The sequence below is a fragment of the Sciurus vulgaris genome, assembly GCF_902686455.1.
Source record: "Sciurus vulgaris genome assembly, chromosome: 16".
Taxonomy (NCBI): Eukaryota; Metazoa; Chordata; class Mammalia; order Rodentia; family Sciuridae; genus Sciurus; species Sciurus vulgaris.
In genome coordinates this window covers 47,646,371-47,672,997 of record NC_136477.1, presented here as the reverse complement: position 1 = coordinate 47,672,997, position 26,627 = coordinate 47,646,371, and the positions used below count along the sequence as shown (strand labels likewise).

General features: G+C 43.9%; 1 protein-coding gene across 1 annotated transcript; it reads right to left on the bottom strand.

Moving 5' to 3' along the window:
- Positions 1-171: 171 nt before the first annotated feature.
- Positions 172-26,627, bottom strand: DNASE1L3 (deoxyribonuclease 1L3). Its single transcript, XM_079116486.1, has 8 exons — positions 26,172-26,627; positions 19,456-19,544; positions 14,871-14,960; positions 14,188-14,300; positions 9,419-9,531; positions 5,672-5,829; positions 1,806-1,902; positions 172-1,502 (listed from the first exon to the last, which is right to left on the bottom strand). Exons 1-8 carry the CDS (start codon positions 26,310-26,312, stop codon positions 1,386-1,388), a joined length of 918 nt encoding a protein of 305 aa, XP_078972612.1. The 5' UTR covers positions 26,313-26,627; the 3' UTR covers positions 172-1,385.

Below are 26,627 nucleotides of genomic sequence, written 5' to 3'. Positions count from 1 at the left end.
CCCTCACCGTGGACCGAAAGCCCTGAAGCTGTGAGTCCAAATAAACCTTTACTTCTTTTCCTTTGATTTGCCTCGACTTTCTGTCACAGCAAACGCACAAGCATATGGTCTTTCTTACATCAGTCACACTGACCCTGACATAAGGGGGGAAAGCAAGGACGTGAACTCACAGGGCATGCCACACTTTATTTATTTAATTACATATGATGTTCATTTTTGCATCGACTCCCTCTGGAGGAGCGCTAAGCTGGTCAGAGGAGCTGCTTGTGAGATGGGAAATGAGGGAATGGGGTTTCTGGTGACATTTCTTTTTACTGCGGCTGCTTCTGTGGCACGGTGTGCACATTTAGCCAGCTCATGTACTACTTGAACAAAGACATACTATCAGGAAACACGAAGCAAAACATGTAAAAATGGGCATCTAAGTAAAGGCAAAAGTGGTTCCATGTTGCTGTGCACATTTGCTGAAAAAATCAAGTCCCAGTCAGCCAACAGGGCCTCTGTCACAACAAGACCCCCAAGGAGCTCTAGTACTGCCTTGGTGACAAATCCAATGTGGTAAATGTTGCAACGAAGGCATAGGATGTGGGGACTAGGGCCCTTAATCCAGTCTTTGGGACAGGGCAGGGCACACAGGATGGAGCCACGGCTTGGACGGAGGGAGAGCATAGGATGGGCAGGGAAGGGCTGTCTTGCTGGAGCACAGTGCAAGGTGATGTCAGATGCCAGCTAATAGAGACCTTCACGGTGTCCAAAGACTGAATTCATGCTGATGAGAGCCCCTGAAGGAGTATAGGCAGGGGATAAGAATGGGGATGAGCTGTGGTCTGAATGGTACATCAGAGGAAGACATTGTTGCTTACTGCACTCGCTGACTTGAAGGAGATCAGTTTGGAGGTAGGGAGAACAGGTGGGAGTGGCCTAATCCATCCCTGTAAGATGTGATGGTGACCTGACCTCAGACTGAAGATATGGTTTTAAACCCAAGTAATGGGGTGCATTGCCCCAAAATGGGGTGCAGTTGGGGCCTTGGCATTTCTGCTCATTTCCTAGAAATGAGGACTGAAAGCTATCTGTCATTGCCCTGCAGCCTCCTGCAGAGCAGGGTTGAGTACAGGACCAGTGACAAGGGGGCTCTAGCTCTGGGAGCTAAGGTCATTCTTTTGCATCACAAAGTTTCCTTTAGGACAGTTCATGGGAGGTATGAGCCAGAAGGGATGGCAGAAGATTCTCCTCTCAATTTGACTCAAGGCAGAATTAACTCAAGTGGAAAGTGAAAGCAGCTGGACCAGTCATATTTCTAGAGTATGCAGAGAGTAGTTAATAACTGTTAGAAGCATTTAATTTAGAGGCAAGAAATGGTTAATAAAATGGTGCCTTTGTATTTAAGAGCGTTTGGTCTTTTTTCTTCTCTTTGGAGCAACAGATTTTTTGTTGTTTGTGAAGGCCCTTGAAGTCCGTAGTTTAAATTCAACTGGAAAGTGGTCACTGACATCCAGGGCCTGAAAGAAGAAAATAGAGTTAGTCTGAGAATTAAAAGATAAGTGGTATATGTTGTCATTTTGGTGATAAGCAAATTCAGGAACAGAGAGGGAAGATGAAATGCCTGAAGTCATTTTAGCAGAACTGTTGAGCATGATCCAGTGCCATTAGAAATTTTTACAGGTTTTCAAATCACAGAGTCATAGGTATTGACACTCCTAGGTCCAGTGGCCCAATGTGGTATCTTCAGTGGTCATCTCAAAGGATGACATCAGCACATCTTTCCAGGACAGTAACACAGAAAGCCAAGATGGCAGTCTTACCTCCTCTTCGGACAATTCGTAGGCTTTCTGGAAGTCAAAGACACTATTTGATTTGGGAACCACAGAGTTGACTATCTCTTGCCCTCGAAGCACAATCCTAGAACAAGAGGAGGGAAGACAGTCATGTTAATCCACACTATTGATTTCTGAAATCAAACCAAGGTCTGTGTTTGACATCTGGAACTGTCTAAACAGCCTGACCCTTTCAAGTGGTGCTTCAAGTCAATACGTAGTTTTAGTTTGTCACCCTAGAGGACAGTGCCTTCACCTGCAAAATAGGTTCTGTGTCTGCTATGGCTCTATGGGCACCAGGACAGTGTTCCCTGTGTGGGCAGGTTCCGTGGTGGTACAAGAGCATTTTTTTTCCCTCAGTACTGGAAATTAAACCAAGGGGCACTTTACCACAGAGCTACATCTCTAGTCCTTTTTAGTTTTTATTTTGAGACAGGGACTGAGACAGACCTTGAACTTACAATTCTCCTACCTTGGCCTCCTGAGATGCTAAGATTACAGATGTGGACCACCGTGTCCAGTATGTTAAGAGCAGATTTTATTTAAGATCCATTAACACTATACCGTGCAGCAGTGGCTTGCATACTAAGAATGTTGTTCCCCTTTCTGTCGTTTTTTACTTTTTCTGATTTGATTATGGAGAAATTCTCAGGTAGGTGCTGGTTTGTTGTAAAACCTCCCTAAGGCCCCATTTTGACAAAGAGAAGACAAATTGCCACCTGCAAGCATTCTGCAGGTAAAAGAATTAAGACAGAATTTAACACTGGGCAGTTTTCACTGGGCTTTTTTGGGGTGCATTATGGCTGTATGTACATAATGATAGGATTTGTTGTTACATATTTGTACATGAACACAATATAATGATATGATTTGGTCAATATTCAGCCATAAAGAAAAATGTAATCACGTCCTTTAAAAATTAATTTATTTCACTAAGAAACTAATGGATTTTGGGGCTGGGGTGGTGGCTCAGTGGTAGAGCACTTGTCTAGCATATGTGAGGCACTGGGTTCGACTCCCAGCACCACATATAAATAAATGAATAAAATAAAGATTTATCAACATCTGAAAAAATAAATAAAAAGAAGAAACTAATGGATTTAAAAAAAAATAAGGAAAAATCACAGTATAGGTGCTTTGTAGTGATGCCACCAGTGGGAATGTGGTATTGAAATAAGTTTTGGAAGTAGAATCTAACATTATCCCAAGTGGGGTGAACCAGGTGGGACTCTATAAGATCCTGACTAAGGAAAGAAAGATGAGGCAAACTATTATTCCATGCTTCTCCATGCTTCTCCACCTAGGTTTTCCAATTTTTTTTTGGTTCTGGGGATTGAACCCAGGGGCACTTGACCTCTGAGCCACATCCCAGCCCCATTTTGTATTTTATTTAGAGACAGGGTCTCACTGAGTTGCTTAGTGCATTGCTTTTGCTGAGGCTGGCTTTGAACCCGCAATCCTCCTGCCTCAGCCTCCCGAGCTGCTGGGATTCAGGCATGCACCACTGTGCCTGGCTTATTTTGAGACAGGTTCTGGCTAAGTTGTTTAGGGCTGGCTTTGAACTTGTGATCCTTCTGCCTTAGCCTCCTGTATTGCTGGGATTATAGGCATGAGCTACCATGCCTGGTGAAAGCCTTTTTTTTTTTTTAACTCAGCAGAGAGCATAAGCAACATATTTAAGGTTCTTCTGTTTCTGATTTCTAGGACTATGTACAGGTCTGCTTTTCATGTTGTTTTCTCAGCCTGGGCCAGGGCACAGATCGGATCTGAACATGTTTGCATGTCCACCAGTGTTTAACACATGGGAGATATTCAATAAATATTTGAACATAAAGCAAAGGCTTGAATTGAGACCATCTTATCTAAATTCTTTTTGGCAGGGGTGGTGCGGGGGGTGCGGTACTGGGAATTAAACCCTAGGGGTCTCTACCACTGAGCTATGTGCCCAGCCCTTTTAAAACTTTTTAAAATTTGAAACGGGGTCTCACTAAACTGCTCAGGCTGGCCTTCAGCTTGAGATCTTCCTGCCTCATCCTCCTAAATATCTGGGATGACAGGTGCCACTGCATCTGGCCTAAGTCCATATTTTAAACATCATTTGTAAACCACAAAATGTATATTGTTATGGAAGCCAGAAAACTTAGAACATCAAAATAAAAAACTAATCTTGAAAAAATTATGTGTAATCCCACCATCATTTGGCATACATGTGTATAAATCAGGGTCTTTTTAGGAAGCATCTCCCCCACCCCCTGCTTCCAGTACTGAGGACTGAACTACTCTACTACTACTGAATAGAACTCTACTACTGAGCTATATCCCTGGTCCTTTTTATTTTTTATTTAGAGGCAGGATCTTACTAAGTTGCCCCAACTGGCCTCAAACTTGGGATTTTCCTGCTTTAGCCTCTTGAGTCACCAGGATTACAGGAGTGCTCCACCATATCCAGCTGAAACACCTTTTCTTAACCAGATTCACCATCCAACTTGATCTGCTGTGGACACCTTTCCTTGTGATTAGCTATTCTTTGCATCATTATTTTTGATCAAGTCTTCTCTTATTGACAGAACACTAGGACTGGAGAAGGGATGTGACTTGTCCAAGGTCCCACGAGTGGCATGTGTGATCTCCCCAGCTAGGCTGGAGGCCCTTTAAGAAGGGGAGAGGGAGGTCTGGATGCTCAGTCTAAACTTCCCACCCTGGGTTTCCACTTTTGAAAGTTGGAGCAATGAAATGTACAAAGGGAACCCTAGCCTTGAAAGCCCCCAAGAGGAACAAGGGAGGCCAAAGGATGGAAATGAAAGCCAGACCTTGAGACTGAGAAGTGAGAACTTCAGGCTGTCTCCCACAGATGGCCATCTCGTGACAACTCATGCTCCCCTCAACAGCAGGCGGAGCTCTGGGAACTGTGGCCACCCATTGGACCAGACTCTCAGGGGTTTCCCTGCCTGTGGTCTTTGATGTGGACAATCACTGATGTTTAATGCTTCAGGCACTTCCACTTCCCTCTACATTGAAGGAGCAAAAGTGAAAGTCCTTGAAACTTTCCCAGCCCGATGCCATTACTTAAATGTATTCGCTTGCATTGAGGAATGCATAGCAGAAGCTTTAAAAATGCAAATCCTTTGCAGGAATTGCTCTCATTTTTATGGTTATACCCTGAGGAAATCAGAAATATCTGCACAAAATGAATACATAGGATGTTGATTTCAGCAATGTTTATAATAGTGAACTCTTGGTAATAATCTAATACTCTAATGATCAGTGAAGGAGACTGGGTCACTAAGCTGCGATGTATCTTTGTGATGGTATACATAGCAGCAAATGAATGGATCGAACACTTCCATACCCCAGGCGTGCTTGCAGATTTATACGTTACTTCATTTAATCCTCATCTTCATGGATGAGGCACTACTAATCTCCATTTTACAAGCGGGGAAATGAAGACACAGAGAGCCTGAGTCTTTTGGTCACAGATCTATTAGATGGTAGAATCAGGATTTGAACCCAACCTGTCTGACGTCAAAGACAGTGCTGTGGGGCTGGGGTGTATAGCTCAGTGGTAAAGTGTTTGCCTTGTGTGCAGAGCCCTGGGTTCAATCCCTAGCACTTCCCATGCCACCTCCCTGCCACCCTGCCCCCCGCCAAAAACAATAAATAAATAAAAAACAGGCAGTGCTAATGCCCAAGGCAGAGTCACGCAGTTCGTACACTGCCCGGGGCCTGTGGTTGAGGGTTCTGAAGTAGAGGTGACTTGGCTCTCCAAGCCTTGTGCTTCATCTGCCTGAAGGGAGTTGGTCTTTCCAGCACACAGCAAGCACTATAGGGGCTAGCAGACCTGCAGAGCCACCTACCTGTCATATGCGCAGTTGGTGCTCTTCTTAACTGTGGTGTCCTCTTGGTCCCCAATCAACCAGATGAACCTGGGATCAGTTCTTAAACGAATGTTTTTCCAGGCCTTCTTGGGGACGTAGCTACAGCCAGCATTGAAGTCACCCATGAAAATGAAATTCTGAAAGGGCACATTTTGGAAGCATCACCTGGTGGTCACTGCTGCACAACACTTTTCCCAGAGATTATCAGCAATGATACCAACTCACATGCCCAATCAACAAAGGGATCTGTTAGAATTGAATTGTGTTCCCACCCCAATCCGTATGTTGAGGTCCTGACCCCCAGTATAGTATAATGTGACCATGATTGGAGACAGGGTGTTTAAACATGTAATAACATCATATGGGTTCAGATGGGTGGGCCCTAATGTCATGGGAGAAGAGATGTCTCTGAAGAAGGATCTGAGGAGTTTTTGGAAGAGAGGGGAACTCAACTCAGGACCTTGGCATGTGTGATGGAACAGAATTTCAGCATGAGCCAGACAAAGGCATAGACAGAGGTTTATTTAAGAAGGCAGGTACACATTCAAGGGAGAATGTGAGCTGTCTCAAGAGTGAGAAGCAGCCCTGACTTGGGCTAGTGGTTCAATATTTATAGAAGGGATATATCAGGGGCTGGATTGGATGTGGATCCATGGGGGAGCTGCACAATTTCACTCCAGTTTTCCCTCATTTTGTAAGAGCTTGGGCCAAGGTTTACAACTGTTTTCTGCATCTCAGTGACTCGACTCTGCATTTCAGTGGCTTCAGGGTGTTGCCTTTTTTTGTTTTTGTTTTAATATTTTTTTGTTTTTGGTGGACACAGCATTTCTTTTATTTTATGTGGTGCTGAGGATCAAACCCAGGGCCTCACATATGCCAGGCAAGTGCTCTACCACTAAGCCACAACCCCAGCCCCAGGGTGTTGCCTTTAAGATTCCATATTTCTCTCTCCTTATCCTAAATCCCTATCTCACTAATCTAATAGGATTGGCTGCCTTATAAGAAAGGGGAGTGGTGGGAATTAGCTCAGTGGTACAGCACATGCCAGCACCAGGCCGGGGTTCCCTATCTAGCATTGCAAGGAAAGAGCGAAAGGAGATTAGCATACGGATAGACACCCAGGGAAGACAGCAGAGGCATGGGAAGAAGATGGCCATCTACCAGCCAAGGGGAGAGGCCCTCAGGAAGAAGCAACCCTGCTTCTTAATCTTGGACTTTGAGCCTCCAGAACTGTGGGGAAACAACTTTGTATTGTTTAATCCACCCAGTCTTTTTGTACTTTGCTATGACAGTTCTTAGCAGACTGCTAGTGGGCTTAAGTTTCTTTTTAAAAGAACAGGCTGCCGTTTACAACTGAGTCTGAGGGGATTTTTTTTAACCTTTATTTTATTTATTTATTTTTTATGGTGCTGAGCATCGAACCCAGTGTCTCACACATGCTAGGCAAGCACTCTACTAATGAGCCACAACCCCGATCCCATGAGTCTGAGTTTTGATGGCTATCTGGCAAGTGAGTACAAGGAGGGTGAGTTTTTTGTTGTGGTTTACAGTGTTGGGGGATGGAACCCAGGGCCTTCTGCATGCTAGACAAGCAAGCACTCTACCACTGAGCTGCATCCGTAGCCAAGTAGGGTGTTCTTAATGGAAAGGAGGCTGTTTGCTATCACTTCTCCCTCCTGTTCTTAATCACCGTGTCTCTGTAGGTTCAGCTGCAGAAGTAGGTAGGAATAGGAGCATCTAGCTAAGATATTCCTGTGCATCTTTTGTCTGGCTCATGTAGCTGCAGGGCGAAAACATATGAATCAACCAAATTCTTTGTTTCCAAGTGGGAAAAATGTACTTGGATGGTGAACTGGCACTACTATCTCTTTCCTATTGTTTTTTGAGATTGGATACTTATTCCTGTGGAAATTCAGTCCTTTGAGGAAATGGGAGGAGTTTTAAGGGGAAGGGGTCACTGGGTGAGGGGTTCATCCCCACCCCAGGCCACCAACAGAAACTTTCTATGTTGGAAGTGTTTTTCCCTGCAGGGCTCTTGGAATAGAATTTTAACATTCCACAATGCAGAGGAAGTGTCAGATTTCCTTGTTTGTGCTATTGTTTGGAGTAGTTGCTGACTTCTGAGTTTTCTTCAGGGACATTTCATCTTGACCTCAGCAATCAGAGTTCTCCTGAGATTAATAGGCACAGTTGAGGACAGGGTGTCATCCCTAACCTGAGTGATCACCAGCTTCTACTAATGCAGGGGTGATTTGCTGAGCATTCACTATATGGCAGGGCCAGCATTAAGTGTTTTATAAAATTCAAATTATGTCTTACAACAACAAACACTAGGAGGTAGGAGGTGCCACTAAACCCAGCAGAAACAGGAGAGGGGAATTAAGTGACCTGCTCTAGGCTACACAGCTGGACAGTTCAAGTGGTAAAGTCAAGAATTGAAATCCGATCTGCCTCACTAAAGGCACCTCATCATAAGTGTTTCCCCTCTTGTTCACCTCTGGGCACGGATACCTCCCTAGGGCTAATGCTCAGTAGATGATCAATATATTCTTGTTGAAGGAATGAATGATTTCATAATTTGGGGGATGAATAGATGAGTCTTTCCCTTGTCCTGCTATTTACAAATAAATAATGAAAATGCAGCCCTTGTCTGTTCCATGTTCCAGCTCTGACCAACTATGTTCATAATTTCACTCATTTTGCACTTTGAGCACGGAACTGAGGAGGAGGAAGGAGAATCATAGTAGTCACATCTCGAAAGAAGAAAAGAGGAATGTGGAAGAACAGCCTCTGGAGCACTTCCACATTTACCAAGAGCTTTGATAGACCTTCATGGCCACAGGTGGTCCTGTCCCTGACCTCCAGATGAGGGAATAATGGAGGCCTGGAGGGATGACAGACATAATTTGCTCCTCCATTCAATGAGCCCTTTTGAGAACCTGTCACTTGCAATGGAAACACCCCTGACTCCTCTGTGCCTCTCTTCTTAGTTGCAAAGTGGGACTGATGACAGTAACTTCCTGGGATTTTGGGGAGGATTGAGTACACTTATTCTTTTGTTTTTTGGGTACCAGGGGTTAAACCCAGGGGTGCTTAACCACTGAGTCACATCACCAGCCCTTTCTTATATTTTATTTAGAGATAGAGTCTTGCTGAGTTGCTTAAGGCCTTGCTAAATTGCTGAGGCTGGCTTTGAACTTGCAATCCTCCTGCCTCAGCCTCTTCAACCACTGGGATTACAAGTGTGCACCACTGCACCTGGTGAGCACACTTATTCTTGTGAAGCCTCAGCATGGTGCCTAGCACAAGTGAGTTTACTCAGTAAAAACGTTACATACATTATAAATGGTTCAGATCATGAATTTCCTAGTCCCACGTGGATGGTGCCCAGGCAGATTTAGCAAGAAGGATGTTTAGGGGCTGGGGTTGTGACTCAGTGGTGGAGCACTTGCCTAGCATGTATGAGGCACTGCGTTTGATCCTTAGCACCACATAAAATAAATAAATAAAAGGTATCGTGTCCATCTACAACTAATAAAAAAAAGAATATATATATGTGTGTGTGTGTGTGTATGTATGTATGTATATATATATATATATATATGAATGATGTTTAGGGCTGAGGAGAGATCTTAAGATGAGACTGTGAAGTGGTGGTGACCTGCACATACCTGCCCCCTCATCCTCCTTCACAAGGAGGGGACTGTGACAAACAGAGGTCCTCACCTCTGCTTTCCAGCGCCATTTCACGTCCTTGTAGACATCAACCAACTCATCAATCTCTTTAACGGATGTCTCCGGGGTGGTGTGCAGGGGAACAATCACGAAGTCCTTGACAGCTGGGAAAACAGGAAACAGAGGAGGTCACACACTTTCCTTGCCAAACACACTTCGACACTACTTGTGGAAATAGGTGTTTTCTTCTAGAAGGCATGGGCTGTATCTTGTGGGTCCCCAGATCCCAGAGGGTCTAGCCAGTGGCTGAGATTTTAATGATCTTGGGTCATTGGGCTGCTTGTTTTTAGCACATGAAAGACTTTTTTTCTGCTGGGTGCAGTGGTACAGACCTGTAATCCCAGTGATTCCAGAGGCTGAGACAAGAGGTCACAAATTCAAGGACAGCCTTCATGAGACTTTTCAAGTCTCTGTCTCAAAATAAAAACTAAAAAAGGAGCTGCAATGCGGCTCACTGGTAGAGCACCCTTGTGTTCAGTCCTTAGCACCACCACTACCACCACCACAACAACAAAGCTCTTTTCTCCCACTTGCCCTTCAATGCCAAGAGAAAAGAGAAAGCTGATAGACAGTGTTCCTTGCTGGCATTATGGATATTCTCTCTCTCTCTCTCTCTCTCCTTTTTCTTGCAAGTCTGTATTTTTCTACTGGTTTATTTTTTAATTGATAAATAAAAATCGTACTTATTTAAGGTTGTATTTTCTTCTTCTTCATTTTTTCTTAAACTGGAGATTGAATCTGGGGGCACCCTAACACTGAGCTAGGTCTCCAGCTCCTTTATTTATTTTGAAACAGAGTCTCGCTAAGTTGCTCAAGCAGGTCTTGAACTTGAAATTTGTTATAGGGCAGATGCTTGCCATAAGGCATGAGGCATTTGGGCATGAGGCAGTCCCAAAGGCCTTTCTTTACTTTGATTCCTGAAATCGTGCCAGAAAGATTTCAGACGTGTCGCTTAGAATAGCAGGCATGAGTTTATTAGAGGGGATAGGAGAAGGGAAAGGTGGACACTTTCAAGGGAGAGAGTGGGTGCTCTCAGAACGGAGAAGGACCTCATGCCTTTCCTGTCCTCCAGATTTAGTGGGGTGCCCATGGAAGTTTCCAGAGAGTCCTGCCCAGGTCTCCCTCTTTACTTTATTTATTTATTTATTTATTTATTTATTTTTGTAGTTATAGGTGAACAGAATGCCATTATTTATTTATTTTTATGTGGTGCTAAAGATTGAACCCAGTGCCTCACCACATCCTAGGCAAGTGGTCTGCCACTGAACTACAGCCCCAGCCCCAACCTCTTCACTTTTGACTGACAGCAGGATGACATCAGACTTTCAAATCCCTACTACACATGAAAACCCTAGGTCACTTTTTTTTCAAGTCCCTACTACACATGAAAACCCTAGGTCACCAGTTCTAATTGGAACCAGTTCTTACACATTTTTATGGGTAAGGGGAATTATCCTTATCCTCCCTGAGTTCTAGGTCTGGTCTGTGTAAGGGTCACAAAAATTTCCCCTGTTGGGTAACTTGTGTTCTTCTTATTGGTATTTCAGGCCTGCATTCCACCTGCAGATAACAGATTATTTGCTAAGGAATGTAATATATCCTGTTGACTTAAGCCTGGCAGAGCTGCAGGGAAATTGCCTTTAAAAAAAAAAAAAAGCAAAAGAAAGAAAGTAGTTGGGCATAATGGCACGTGCTTGTAATCCCAGTGGCTCAGGAGGCTGAGGCAGGAGGATCCCACTTTCAAGGCCAGCCTCAGCAACTTAGGGATCCTAAGGAACTTTAGCAAGACACTATCTCAAACTAAAAAATACAAAGGACTGGGGATGTGACTCAGTGGTAAAGTGCCCCTGGGTTCAATCCCTGGTACAACAACAACAACAACAAAAAACATGTGGGGGTCAGCACAGTGGATCTAGCTTATAGAATTATTCTCTTAACCTTATATTCTCACTGCCCACCTCTATGCCCTATCAGAATTCTCCTGCCTCAGCCTCCTGAGTTGTTGGTGTTAAAGGCATGCACCACCACCACACTAGGCTATATTTTATATTTTTAAAAATATATTAAGTTTTTGGTTTTTATATTAAGGGAATTTTTTTCTAATTAAACATTGTTTTTTGAAAAAAATTGAAACCAGTTTATACTCCTTTTATAATCAAGAAAAAAAGTCCAAAAAAGTTATTTAAAAAATAAGAGAGCTTTGGTGGGTGGGGAGATCGCTCAGTTGGTAGAGTGCTTGCCTTGTAAGCACAAGGCCCTGAGTTCAATCTCCAGCACCACAAAAAAAATAAAATAAAAAAAAATAAGATAGCCTCTTGTGGAGTATCTGAAAACCTTCCCCCACCACTGCAGACTGTGTTATGACCATGAGGGTGAACATCAGAACCTTGCTTGCCTGCCTGCCTGCCAATACCACTTGTCCTTCTGAGCACCTCCTCCTGGGACCCTCCTCCTGTGACTGCATCCCCAATCCTGCCTTAAGGGTCTGTGGGTGAACTTGCCACGACTCATTGGGGGAGCCAGCTCTCAGACCAGCAAGGGACTCCAGGGGGCAGACTCATGCCCCAGCCACCCCTGCTGTGCACCTCCTTGGCTTCTGCTTCATTTCTTAACCTCTCTGATCTCCCTAAACACTCCACCCCCATTTCTGAACTTCTGTGCTCTCTGTGCCTTCCACCTGGAATGTCCTTTCTCCAGCCTTCTGTATGATTGGCTTTCTCAAGTCAGAGCCCCATGTCTTCTCCAAGGAGCCATCCCTAGTCACCCCATCTAAGGTAGGGTCCCCATTCCAGTATCAAGGCACCCTAATGATTTTTTCCTTCATACTTTGAACTCATTTTCTTTGTTTCTGTGTTTGGTCCAACCTGAGTGCCATGGGGGCAGACTTGTCTGTCATTTCATCCTCTTTGCTCTATTACCTAGCACAGTGCCCAGCACACTGAAGGTGATCCAAAATATTTGTTGACTGGATACATAGATGAATGAATGGATGGTGGATGGATAGGTGGATGAATGAAATAACTAACTCTTTCCATCTTTAATCCCAGGTCAAGGGGACATAGATTTCCTGGTACAAGAGCAAAAACTCCACAGAGGGAATGCTGTTTCAGAATAGAGGGGAGGGGTAGGGAAGGGGCCAGGGTGGAGGCTCAGGGAAAACTGGTTTGCTTAGCAGTGCACAAAGGTTCAGGACTCTCTTTGAGAAGAAATAATTATTTGGAGGTGGGGAGGCTTTCCATCGTCATCCTAATGCAAATTGTGTGCATGACAAAAGAGAATTACTATACTTGCTCTCTGAAGGGCATTTCCCACTCTCAATATCATCTTCCTTCTCCCCCATTTTTGTTTTCTGAAAATGCTCCTCCCTGAACTAATTAATTAAGTTTTAATCGTAAATAAAACTTCATGATTCAGGATGTTTATATTGGTGTTATTACCATTTATGTGATGGTATAGATGATACAGGTGTACATGTAGATATAACTACATGTATTTGTTTGGTATTGGGGATTGAATATAGGGCTTGAGCATTTTAAGTATGCATGCTCATACCTCTAGCCCAGCATATATTTATTTGGTCATGATCTGTATCCCCTACTAAAATAAAACTTCATGAGGGCAGGGGCCTTGTCTGTCTTGTTTGGTGCCCTCAACACAGCCTGGCACTTAATAGGTACTGAAAATATATCTTATCCTGTGTGACTGCAATCTTCAAGCCAAACTTAGTTATTATCTCTCCACAGAGTACTGCATGGTGGTTAAGAGCATGGGTTCCTGAAACGGTGGCTTGGGTTACAATCCTGGCTCATCCACTTCAATATCTGGGTGACCTGGACAAGTGACCTTTTTCAACCTCAGCTTCTTAAATGTAAAGAGGGAACGATCCTAGTCCCTACAGTGTAGTGTGTTGCACTGGTTAAAGGAAGCCAGCACTCGATCAGGGATCAATAGCATCGTTGTCAGAGCTTAGGGTACACATGATTTGGATTTCCTCCCCTGGCTACTAGATTGCTTCTTAGTGACTGCAAGGAGAGTGAAACTCTCAGCCAGGGTTCACCTTTGGTGGTCATCACTGGGACTGTTTGAATTTTTTGTACTGGGGATTGAACCCAGGGGTACTCTACCACAGAGCTACATCCCCATTCCTTTTTATTTTTCATTTTGAGACAGGGTCTCGCTAAGTTGCTGAGACTGGCCTCGAACTTCCCTTCCAATCCTCCTGCCTCAGCCTCCCAAGTCACCAGGATTACAGGTGTGTATCCCCATGGCTTTTTTTTTTTTTTTTTACTTTAAAACAAGTCTCATTAAATTGTTTAGGGCTTTGCTAAGTTGCTAAGGCTGCCTTTAAACTTGTTATCTTTCTGCCTCAGCCTCCCAAGTCGCTGAGATTATCATGCCCGGCTCACTGGGGTTTTTTAAAATGAAGGGATAGTTGTATTTGAGAGGGACCATGGAATTGCAGCAAATAATTTCCATGAGCCTAAATGCTCCAAGAAAAGTGGAATAATCGTCCCTGATCCTGGGAGATGATATCCAGGTTGGGTGGTCTTGCATTTTAGCATTCTGAGAAGCAAGCCTGGGACCATCAAAGTACCTTCAAGGGATTAGAAGCAGCAGTACATCCTCATCTTGAGCCTAGAGCCTGCCTCCCCGAAGATGCTGCACAGGCCCTGGGAACACTGTCTACGAGTGTTCAGTTCTGCTACCCTCTCGGGGGCCACTCAGTAGGTTCATGGATAAGAGGTCCTTGGGGGTCTCACCAGTGTGGGGCGACTGGAACCAAACCACAAACGGCTCCCTTGAAAACACGTCTGTGTCCCCATCCTGATAGTCATGGTAGAGATAGTTCTCCTTCACAGACACCAGCTTTTCCCTAGAAGAGAAAAAAGAAAGTGCTCTCCACCAATCTGTTGTTTGTCTACGTCTTTGAAGAAATAGAGATTCAGGTCCCCTTAGCCTTCAGAGCAGGCTGCAACACTGGCAGCATCTTTTGCCCAAGAACAAGGCTGAGTCAACTCTTCTCATTGCCAGGACCCTGGGGAGTTGAAAATCTGGGCTGTACTAGTTATCTAGGACTCCCGCAAGGGAGTGTTCTGACAGACATGACTGAAGAGAAGACTACGAACAAGACTATGAAGTTCAGGAGTCAGTCATGCTAGGCAACTCAGGTTTCTAGGCCTGGACCAAGACTTGACCATGAAGAATAAAAAACTGACCCAGGCAACCATGAAACCAACCACAAATTAGGTGTTAGAAAGCTGCTCATGTTTTCCAGTTTGAAGATTTAATATTTTGTATCAGTCCCAGTTTTGACAGCAATTGTTTTCATTGCATTGAGAACTGGTTAGAAATCAAAATCTGGTTTTGAAGAAATAATATTTGATTGAATTTGTGGTCACAATTTTAAGTAGACCCTGTTCCAGACAGCATAGATTGTACTTACTTGTAGAAAAAGGCATACTGTTCTTTATATGTGTTTCTTCCAAGACGAGAGCTAATCACATAGCTGTATATTATGCCTCTCCTCGAATTTCTAGAAAACATGAAGATTTCACACTGCATGTTAAAGAATGAACATCCCCACCCCATCCCACCCCCCAAAAGAATGAATATTCCCTGCTGCATACATCTTCCTCGTTCCTTCCAATCTGCCTCCATATTCCCAATAGCATTGTGTGGAAGAACTACTGAGGATTATAGCTTTTCAGTCTGATAAGAAGAGTCACCATGGCTGGGGTTGTGGCTCAGTGATAGAGCACTCCCCTAGCACAATGAGGCACTGGGTTGGATTCTTAGCACCACATTTTTTTAAAAAAGGTATTCTGTCCACCTACAACTAAATATATATATGTATATATATATGAAGGGCCACCATTGATTGGAACTCTGATTTGTCATACCTTTACAGCCTTTTTTAAATTAACATTTATTTATTTATTTGTTGTACTAGGAATCAAATCCAGGGCCTTGAGCATGATAGGCAGGCACTTTACCACTGAGCCAAGCTACATTCCAACCCAGCCCTTTTTTCTTTCTTTTTTTAAAATATTTTTTAGATGTTGATAGACCTTTATTTTACTTATTTATTTATATGTGGTGCTGAGAATTGAACCCAGTTCCTCACAAATGCTAGGTAAGCACTCTACCATGAGCCCTTATTTTTTATAAGGGGTACTGTTGTTAATTCCCCCTTTTATAGCTTATAAGTACAAAACTGGGATTTGGGTTTTTTTAAAAAATATTTTTACTAGTTGTTGATGAACCTTTATTTGTTTGTATGTGGTGCTGAGACTTGAACCCAGTGCCTCATACATGCTAGGCAAGTGCTCTACCACTGAGCCACAATCCCAGCCCCCAAAACTGGAATGTGAACACAGATCTGACTCATTCCAAAACCCACAAGCTGTGCCTGCACATGTGGGAACTTTGAGACCATAGATAATTCAGGCTGGCACAGAAAACCTGCTGGAGCTGCTGCACCTCCTTCCTGATGGAGTTGACCTTATCAGGCGGCCTTGTCCATGACCAATCGATCATTCATCATATGAGAGAAAATTCTCTCCTCTGAAATGCAGGCATTTTCTACCAAGTACTGGAACTGTGATTTCAAGTCACTCTTGTTCATGTCTTGGGGATGGGGATATAGTCTTGACAGCCTGTGAGCCCCACCCCTCGCCTACACACGGGAAATCACTCTTGTGCCTTTGCCAAACCATCTGGTAACTCCACTTTGGGCAGAGCCTGATGCAGTTTCACTCCATCTATCCATGAAAAGATCTAGGACCTGTCTACAACTGTGGCAGAGCCTCAGTGTCAGAGTAGGTATTTAGGGCCAGCTTAGACTCTGCAGAAATTCCTGGGGCTTCAAAGACACATTCAAAGCCAGACTCCACAATGGGGCCCCAGGAGCAAGGATGCTAGATTCTGCTGGGCTCTCAATTCAGAACACTGGCTCAGTCCTGAATCTAGCCTGCCAAGGCCTGAGTTGCAGATTGTATGCAATGATTCAGCTGTGAGGTGACTAAGGCCCCTCTTGCCTGTGGAGGATAAAAAGATAGGCTTGGGGACTGATGAGTATAGTGACAAAGTATGCTCTTAACATGCAGGAGGCCCTGGGCTCCATCTCCAGTGGGGGGTGGGGGGTTGAGAGAGGGAAAAAAAAAACAAATGAGGAAGAGGGGAGTGGGGAGGGGCAGTCGGAGTCCATGGCACTGTCAAGGCAGGTTAGAGAGCCATGGTGGTAGAAAGACTTGCTCTAGGTTGACTGTGGGGAGATGCTTTGAGCCCACATGTCCCCCATACTCCTGAAAACTGACCAGGGCCACTCCAAGGAAGACTGAGGGGGCTAAGAACAGAGCATTGGCTTTGAGTCAGAATGACCCAGGTTAAATATAGGCTCAGCCATTTACTGTCTGGGTGACCTTGGGCAGGTCCTTCCTCTCTGTGCCTCAATTCCCTCAGCTATAAGGAAAGCAGTGATAGTTACCCACCCCACAGGGTTCTCTGGGGAGTAAGTGAAATAGCACACATAAACAGGTTAGCAGCAGCCTGGCCAGGAGTTAGGGTATCAGTGATAGCTGTTGCCTGTGGCCCCTTGGATCATCACTTGCCATTGTAACTCCCTTTCATTTAGTAATCATAGACATCACTGGCACTTACTGATCATGCCTGCATGGAAGGCACTGTTCACCCACCTTATATTCCGGAATTAATTATCATCCTTAGATAACTTTTACATTATCCCCATTTTGCATATGGGGAAAATGAGGTACAAAGAAGTAACTTGCCCAAGTTTGTGGCATAGCCAAGATCAAAACCCAGGTAGTCTGAGCCAAGCATGGGCTCCTAACCACTCTGCAATACCTCTGTCTTTTTTTTTCAAAGATCAGATCCAGAAACAGAAGACCTGTGGAGGCTAAAAACAGTAAGCTGAGCTGCAACCCTTTATTTTCAGATAAGAAGCAAAGGCTTGGGCTGGGGTTGTGGCTCAGTGGTAGAGTGCTCACCTAGCATGCGGGAGGCCCTGGGTTTGACCCCAGCACCACATAAAAATAAAATAAAGGTATTGTGTCCACCTAAAATTAAAACAACAACAACAAAAAGAAGGCCCAGAGAAGGGTGTGGCAAGCCAAGAGGCCCTCTGGATGCAGATGAACGTTCCCAGCTTTCTCTTACCAGGTCTATGAGTCCAAACTGACCCATCCTTGCTAAAGAACTAATTATCAAAGTCTAATAATGGCCAGATGGCCAGATGTTTCTGTTTGTTAAATCTGCGTGATAGATACACAGTTTTTTATTAGAATTTTCTCTGTGCTTTTACATGAGCTATTTCATAAGAAGGGGGAGTATAACGTTATTACTAGAAAATACAGTAAACATAGAAAAATTACTCTTAAATTCCTTGTTAATTTGTACCTTGAGATAGTCACTGCCAATATTTGGTGCATATCATTTGAATCTTAACTTTTTAAAAAACAGTTGAGAGACGCTTGGCCTGGTGTTGCATGCCTGTAATCCCAGCAATTCAGAAAGCCGAGGCAGGATGATTCCAAGTTCTAGGCCAGCCCCAGCAACCTAGCAAAGTTGAACTTGAGATGGAATAAACCTTTCGTCCTTAAAAATTGTTTATCTCAGGTATTTGGTACAGTGATTGCAAGCTAACTAACACAGTGAGTTGAGTTTGCAGATCATTCAGAAAGAATATAAACCATAAATATCAACTAATGTCGTGAGGACACTACTTTTTTGTTGCTATTAATTTTTTCAAAATATTTTTTAGAGATGGATATGATAACTTTATTTATTTACTTTTTTATGCAGTGCTGAGAATTGAACCCAGTGCCTCACACATGCCAGGCAAGCGCTCTACCACTGAGCCACAACCCCAGTCCCTCAAGTTGATTTTTATAATTTAAAAATAATAGCAACAGGGGCTGGGGTTGTGGCTCAGTGGTAGAACGCTTGCCTGGCATGTGTGAGGCACTGGGTTCAATTCTCAGCACTGAATATAAATAAATAAAATAAAGATCCATTGACAACTAAAAAATATATTGAAAAAATCAACTTGGACTGATTATAAAATATTCAGATTATACAGAAGTATGATAAAGTAACTGTCCCCCATTCCTTCCCTGACTCACTCCATAATGGCTTTTCAATCACACCCTCCAGGAGTTATTAACAGTCTGGAGCCAACCCTTCCAGCCTCTTCTGTGCTCTCCCAAACACAAATTTGCCCTTATTCACGTAAAATGTAACATGAGGTATAATGGATTGCTCTACTTATAGTTCTAAACTTTGTGTTTTCAATATACTTCAGCTGTCATTTCATGCTAGAATATTACTTATTTTATAAGCAGGATTTTTTAATTTTAGTACTGGGGATTGAACCAGGGGCACTCTACTATTGAGCTCCATTCCCAGCTCTTTTTATTTAATTTTGAGCCAGTCTCACTACTGCCTAGGCTGGCCCTGAGCTTGTGATCCTCTTGCCTTAGCCTCTTGTGTAGCTGGGATTTCAGGTATGTGTAATCATGTGTGGCTTGTAGTATGTGGATTTTTTTTTTTTTTTTTAACAACTGTATGATACTGGGCTGGGAATGTAGCTCAGTTGGTAGAGTGCTTGCCTCGCAGCACAAGGCCCTGGGTTCAATCTCTAGCACCGCAAACAACAACAAAAACTGCATGATATTGCAGCCTGGAAATACATCATAATTGTATTGATCATTCTTCTGTTGTTAACATTCAGTCTTTATAACCGAACTTAGCTCAGACTCTTGTTTTCGTTTCTGTCTGTCTTAACTCCTCACCTGTTCCCCCTATTTTACTTTGTCCTATTAAAACAGTCAGGTAACAGTTCTAGGACCATGGCTGAGAGAGCAGGAAGTCTGAGCAGCATGGGCCATCTGACTTTGTGGTCAGAGTAAGCGCTGGCTCTCACACCAGTTTCAGTTCCCTGGTGCTTTTTAGGTACTCTTGCCCTTGCCCTTGAGCCTTCAGAACATCCCTCCCTTCCCCCTCGTCTTTACCCATTCAGCTTCTGCATCAGCATGGGACAGATCATGTTGTTGCTGTCCTTGATTTCCATCAAGAGAATAATGTCACAGCGTTTGATGACCTGCAGAGAGAGAATTCCCAGAGGTTTGAGATCATTTATTGCAAATTATAAAACCTTTCATTGGACACTGATTGTGTTTTGAGTAGTGCATTGAATGCTTGTTGGAATAATTTCCACCCTGAGCTAAATGAAGGACTCCTTGAATTCGGTGCTTTTATTAAGTTCACTTTGTTGTTTTTGAGATAGGGCCTCCCTATGATGCCCAGGTTGGACTCAAACTCCTGGGCTCAATCGATCTTCCTGTCTCAGTCTCCCAAGTAGCTGGAACATAGGCACACAAATTGTGCCCAGCAGGTTTTTTGATATTTTTTATCTTTATTATTTGTATGTCCATTTTAAAGATAGTGAGACTGAGACCCAGGGAAAGTGAGATTAATTATCCAGCCACCCAGTTAGAAAATGGCCAAGGCAGAATTTGAACCTAAGCAATCCAGAGCCCATAATCATGACTCCCTGCACATCTTACCTCTTGGCTTTGCTTGAATAATTCAAATAATAATGGTAACAAATAACATATGAAGCACTTAGTAATTAAAAATGCAAAGCTGGATACTATAGAAATTAAGAGGTATAATTATAAGAGGTATTTTTATCATGAACCTACTTAGCCTCAGAACAACCTATGAGACAACTGGTTCTTATTCTATTGAATGTAGGTAGAAAATAAGCTCAAAGTGGTTGAGTGACTACCTTAAGTCACACAGCCAGGATAGGTGGGAGAGTAAGAATTTGATCTCAGATATGTGACTTCCAAGTCCACCATGCTAACCTGTTAAAATACAGGCCCTGCTGTCAGAGCCTTATAGTACAGTGAGAAGGACAAATGCAAACAACTAGCCACAATGTGAGGCAAATAGAATCTGTGTATGGGAGTTATATGGGAATAATGACTTGCTTCTGCCCAGAGAATCAGGGAAGGCTCCTAGGAGGAGGTGGCATTTGAAAAGTCCCTGATGGTGAGAAGGAATTCACTGGAAAATTAATGTAAGAGAGATCCTTCAGGGTGAGCAACAGCTTGAATCCAAGGTGCAGATCAAGCTTTTATCCCTTGGTGACCTCACAGGTCTTTCTGTGTGCAGGATCCTGGTGACTCGGTGCCAAGGGATTTGATGGCCAAGGATTAAGCACCACCAAAGTAATTTTGTCCTCTTACATGGCCATCAAAGAACATGAAACTGGAGCATTATGTCATGGGCCCTCCATTTCCACAGCATATGCTTCAGTTCTGTCTTCAGAGGGTAAAGCATGGAGAGACACCAACACCCAATTGTCCAGACTGCCCCTGTGACCAGGGACTCAGCCTTTAGAAGCTGCCCTGGGCTAAGAACCATCCATGTATTGACCAAGGAGGAAGACTCTGTCCTAAGTCTGGATCCTTCCATTAGCAAGGCTTGAAATCCATGGTATTAGCTGTACAGGGCTTACCAGGGGCTGGGTGCCACTGGACAAGCTACCCTACTGGTTTAGCCCCTGGCAACTGCCACAACTTTCTGGAAGAAACCTTAAAATGTATACTCTCTTTGATTCAGTTTTCCCACTTTGAAAAATGTCTTCCATTATAAGGAAATATCCACCACTACTCTGCACCTCAGTTTCCTCATCTGTAAATTGGGATGAAAATAGTCATTCTTCACAGGGTTGCTGGAGGGTTAAGTACTTAGAAATCTGAACAGCACCAGCCATGTTGGAGGCACAGAGTGGATTATTATGATTATTTGTTGAGATTAAAGAGGAAAATGCATTACAAAAAAAAAAAAAAAAAAAAAAAAAAAATTGGAAACAACCCAAGTATCCCTAAATAAGAAAGTGTTCATAGGGCATTATAAACACCAGCTTGAGCATTATGTAACATTAAAAGTCATGTTTTGGGACTGCGGATATAGCTTTGTGGTAGAGCACTTGTACCTAAGGCACGTGCAAGACCCCGAGTTCAATCACCCGTACTATAAAAAGGACATTTAGGGCTGGGGTTTGTTTGTTTTGGCTTTGAGGGGATTTTTGTTGGTTTTTAAGCTGGGAATTGAACCTCAAAATCATGTTTTAGAAGAATAGTACCATCACAGGGAGAAATTTTGGGAGAGGAGATGGTGGCCAGAATTTATTAGGACATGACAGGTGCATTTCTAACTTATTAGGTGTAAATTAAATGAGTTGTCTTATATAATGAACATAATGCCATGACTGGCACACAGTGAAAGCTTCATAAAAGTTAGCTCTTATTACTGACTCACTAAATTTTCATGGTTACCCTTTGATGTGGTCTTGTTACTGTCCCTACTATGTAGTTGGTTACTCTGAAACTCAGTGAACTTTTGTGATCTGAACACCAAGGGAATATGAGATAATGGGACATCTGCCCTTGAGCCGCTTCTTGACCACTACACTTAGTAGCCAAGGAGATCAGCATGTACTTGTGATAGCTCTTCCTCAAAGAGCAAGGTCCTGTTGGGCACAGTGTCTCACGCCTATAACCCCAGTGGCTCAGAAGGCTGAGGCAAGAAAATAACAGGTTCGAGGCCAGCCTCTGCAACTTAGTAAGCAGTTTAGACTTTCTCAAAATAAAAGATAAAAAGGGCTGGGAATGTAGCTCCATGGTAAAGCACCTCTGAGTTCAATCTCTAGATCCCCAGTACCCCCAAAAAGTTCTTTTTTGTGTGACCCATTGAAATTGGTACAAAGCAAACATAGGCCATGGGTTCAGACGCCCTTTGCTGAGAGAGCTCAGCTTTCAGATTTCCTGTTTATAAGCCATGTGTTGCTTAACAAGCACTTCTGAGCCCCGCATCTCCAGCTCTTACTGATTTCCACTTCCCTTGGCTGGTCTCCTTGGCATCTCTGGAAATATTTCCTATAGACAAGAATCTACACTGTAATGAGCAGGGGCTCAAGAGCCCATTTTCAGAATTCTTCTGAAGGATGGAACCTGTAATTTTGGTCAGTCGGCCTTCAGCCATTCGTGTATGTATCCTCCCACTCCCACCCATCTCTCCATCCATTGGTTCATCCATCCAGCAAAATTTTATCATGGGTCTGCTGTGTGCCAGAGCACATGCTAGTCCTTAATTTATTCACAACTTTATCCGCAGCATCTGGCATGAGTGAAAGAAAGGAAGGAGAGAGGGAGGACCCACTCTGGAAGCAGTTGGGGCAATTCATGAAGCACACATATCTTTCATTTTTAAATCTTCCTTGTAGCACTGAAAAAATGGAAATTACTTCCCTATTTAATTTTTTAAAAATATTTTTTAGATGTTGACAGACCTTTATTTTTATTCATTTATTTATATGAGGTGCTGAGAATCGAACCCGGTGCCTCACACATGCTAGGCAAGCACTCTACCACTGAGCCACAACCCCAGGCCCCCTATTTAATTTTTCTAAAAATAATTTTGTTGGGCTGCAGATATAACTGAGTGATAGAACACATGCTTGGCACACATGAGGCCCTGGGTTCACTCCCCAGTACCACAAAAAAAAAAAATTGTGTTGTAATTTTGTAATAGTAAAAATAATGGTGCTTATTATAGAAAGTCTAGAAAATCCAGAAGACAGAGAAGATTGTAAAAGTCACAGATGACCTGTCACCCCACCACTCAGACTTTCCTCATGATTTCTATGCTTATTCACAAATTTACCATCATAATGATTAGCTCATTGGTTCTAACTATAGGCTTTGAATTAAATGACCTTGGGGTTCATATCTTGACTCTATCACTCACCAGTTGTGTGACCTTGAGAAGTTCACCTAACCTCCCTGAACCCCTAGATTCCTTATCTATGAACTGGGAAAAATAATACCCTTCCCATGGAAATTAAAAGAATCCCCAAAGGATATGATGGATATAAAATTCTATCTGGTCCCTGGTACAGAGAAGGTGCTCAGTGAACAGTGGTGATATTTATTATATAATTTTAGTCTTGCCTCTCTAGCCTGACATTACATTGTAAGCATTTCTCCCCTATCATTGAATATTTAGTTTTCAAATACAATCTTGACACATGTTTTCCTTGCTTCAATTTCAGACCAGAGGACTGGGAAAATATTTCATCTCCTTGTGAGAAAACTCCAAGGATGAGGGCCCCAGAGCCATGTCTTGAAACTCTGAGATTTCCCTGACTAAAGCCAAATTCCCGACTATTTACAGGAAAGAATGAGAATTCAAAGGGCTATGTGTGGCTAGTATTGATGGAATTTGGCAGGGGTGTCATGATTGGGCCTGAGAAAAGGAGAAGGGACTGTCTGGAGGACTCTAGAAATATCATGGATGGTGTGAGGCTCATGAAACTGTATTTCACATCTCTAACCAGGGAGCAGCACAGTGTGGTGGGGAAGACCCTGTATTCTAATCCTCACCTTGCACCTGTGTGCTTCACAACCCTGGGCAACTTACTTTGCCTCTCTGGGCTCCTGCTGCCTTGCCTATAAAATGAACATGACAACTAGAGGAGTTGTGAGGCTGAACTTAGATACTACCTAGCAAGGGCCCAGCACATAGTAAGCACTCAGAAACCATAATTATGTGCTATGAGCTCTGGGAAGAAGACAATGCCTTCCGTGTCCACTGTCACACCCCCAGTGCCTCGGGGTATCTGCCACATCATCTGCCTTCAGTGAGTATCTGTTGGGTGAACAAGCTGTGCACTGTAGGGACACAAACTGAAGAACACAGGCAGAAGCCAGTTCACCTGGGCAGGGCTTGGCATCTGGAAAACTGCCCACGGTCGGGGAGGGCAAACCCAGATGGAGAAGGCGGCCTACCTCGTCCTCTAACTTCCAGTGAAGGTGAGGAGGACAATGTGGTTATGGGGAGTTATCTCCAAAGGGACAAGTCCATACGAGGAGTAGAAGAGGCATCCCAGCTTACATGGATGAGTTGTGCGGCTGCGTTTGACACAGGTGTCCCCCCTGCACCCCACCGCAACTGGCTACGGAAACCTGGACAGTCACTTCACCACCCTGAGCTTCAGTTTTTTTTCAGTTAAAGTGGGGAAAATGCCACCTGTGTCATAATATTAAATAAGAATATAAGTCCTGGCCAATAATAGGTGCCCAGCTGACAGATCCTGGACACAACACTGTTTTGAATACCTGGCATTTGGGTTTAATTTTAACTGCTCTGCTAAGTGACTCTGGTAGTGCTTTAGAACAGCCTCTGTTTACAGGATGGTGTTGCAGTGCCTAGGAGGGTAAGGCAGCCTTGACAAAGACTTTATTTATTTATTATTTTTTGTGGTGCTGGGGATTGAACCCAGGATCTTGTGCATGCCAAGCAGGCACTCTATCAACTGAGCTACATCCCCAGCCCGACAAAGACTTAGACACACTTGGTAGGATACAGTAGCCCAAGGGAGATGCTTCATGTGGAAATGGAATCACTACAGAAGAAAAAAAAAAAAAAAAAAAAGCCTGCAAGATTGTGGTGACATTTCCAGGGTGGAATAAGTGAGCTTGGTTCCCATGCTCTGTGTGGCCTATGTAAAGGAGTGAGGAAATAGTTTCCTTCCATGTCAGAGTTCCCCGTTGAGCCGCGTGTCCTGGCTCCCACAGGCTTGGCACAGCTGTCCTGGTTAAACAATAACGTCTAGAGGTCCCTGGGCCATCCGAGGGGCAGGGATGACCAGGGCTGAAGACCATCGAGGGAACAAGAGTATGTCAGCACACTCTCTGCCTGACAACACAAACACCCGCCCGTGGCAGGCTCTGCTGGGGGTCTCACCCCCTGAGCTCTCAACCAGCTGGTGCTGGTGCTGTTCCACTTTATGGAACAGGCCTGGAAGCTGAGGGAGGTGAAGGAACTCTAGAGCTCTTAGAGCTGACAGGTGGGATCTGAATCTAGGGCTCTTTGCATTCCCACCACACCATGGGGCCTCTGGGTTTTTTAAGGTAATAACCACCACACCAGAGCCCTAGGAAAAGTTTTAGTCCCCCCCAGCCCTGCACCAAAAAAAAAAAAAAAAAAAAATTGACTTGTCAGACAAATTGACTTGTCTCCAGAGAAATGTGTTTTTTGGCATCTGCAAATATTGGCCATGTTACCAAGGACAGCATAGTCTAAGTGCAGAGGAAGAGTAGAATTAGGAGTTGGGAGGAATAGAGGAAGCAAGCTTCATCGATGGTCTGGAAGACCAGGCTGGGCCGGCATCCCAGTTCCCTTCCACTCAGCAGCTGTTTGTGCTGCTTCACCTTTCTTTGTTCATCATCTCTGCGTGGGGACTAATGATCCTTGCTTATGAGATGATGAAATGAAATCTTGTATTTACAGTGCCTGACACAATCATTCAATAACTGGTTCTAAAATCATCCTCGTCAGTCAGTCCTTTTCTGGAATTTACTACAACCCAGATACCTGTATTAAGAGGCTTACGTTTACCTGCTCAGGTAGCCCTCCCACTTCTGTGGGAGCAGTTATCAGCCCTGTTTTGAAATTTGAAGAAGATGGCAGGAGGCACTGAGAGCTGAAGTGGTTATTGTGACTGCTGCTGTTCTTGTCAATACCAGTTCCAAGCCACCTGCTACCTTTGCCCTGAAGGCAAAGTTTAAACTCCTCCCGAGTCTCCTAAAATCTGAAGACAGAGGAGAGGGCATGAGTCTTGTCCAGGATCCCACTGATAGGAACGGGGGCTCACCTTCACAATGACATCCATGGCATTTTGGTTTTCCTTCTTGCTTTCCCCAAAGGACCGCACGTTGAAGGAGCAGAGCCTCAGGGCCAGGGCACTGTGGAAGGTGAGGAGGAGAAGCAGCAGGGTAGACAGACTCAGGGACATCGTGGCACTACTCAGGCTCCAGGCTGGGTGAGAAGACAGCAGTGCTGGGAGTGCCGGCTTCTGCCACCTCCTGTCACACTCGACTTACAAAGCCTGTGGATAACAGGAATGACTGGATTCCTCTTCGCTACTTTCACTTCTCTGAGGAACTGAAGGTCATGTGTTTCAATCCCCCCCAAAATGAAGATACTAGGCTAGCTTTTTAGGAGCCCCTGTTATTGTCACCTTGGTGAGGAAACTGGCATGCCATCTTCCATAAAGTCACTCCTATCCAGTCCAGGAGCCAGCTCTGACCTCTGGTCATCTCTGCTGTGG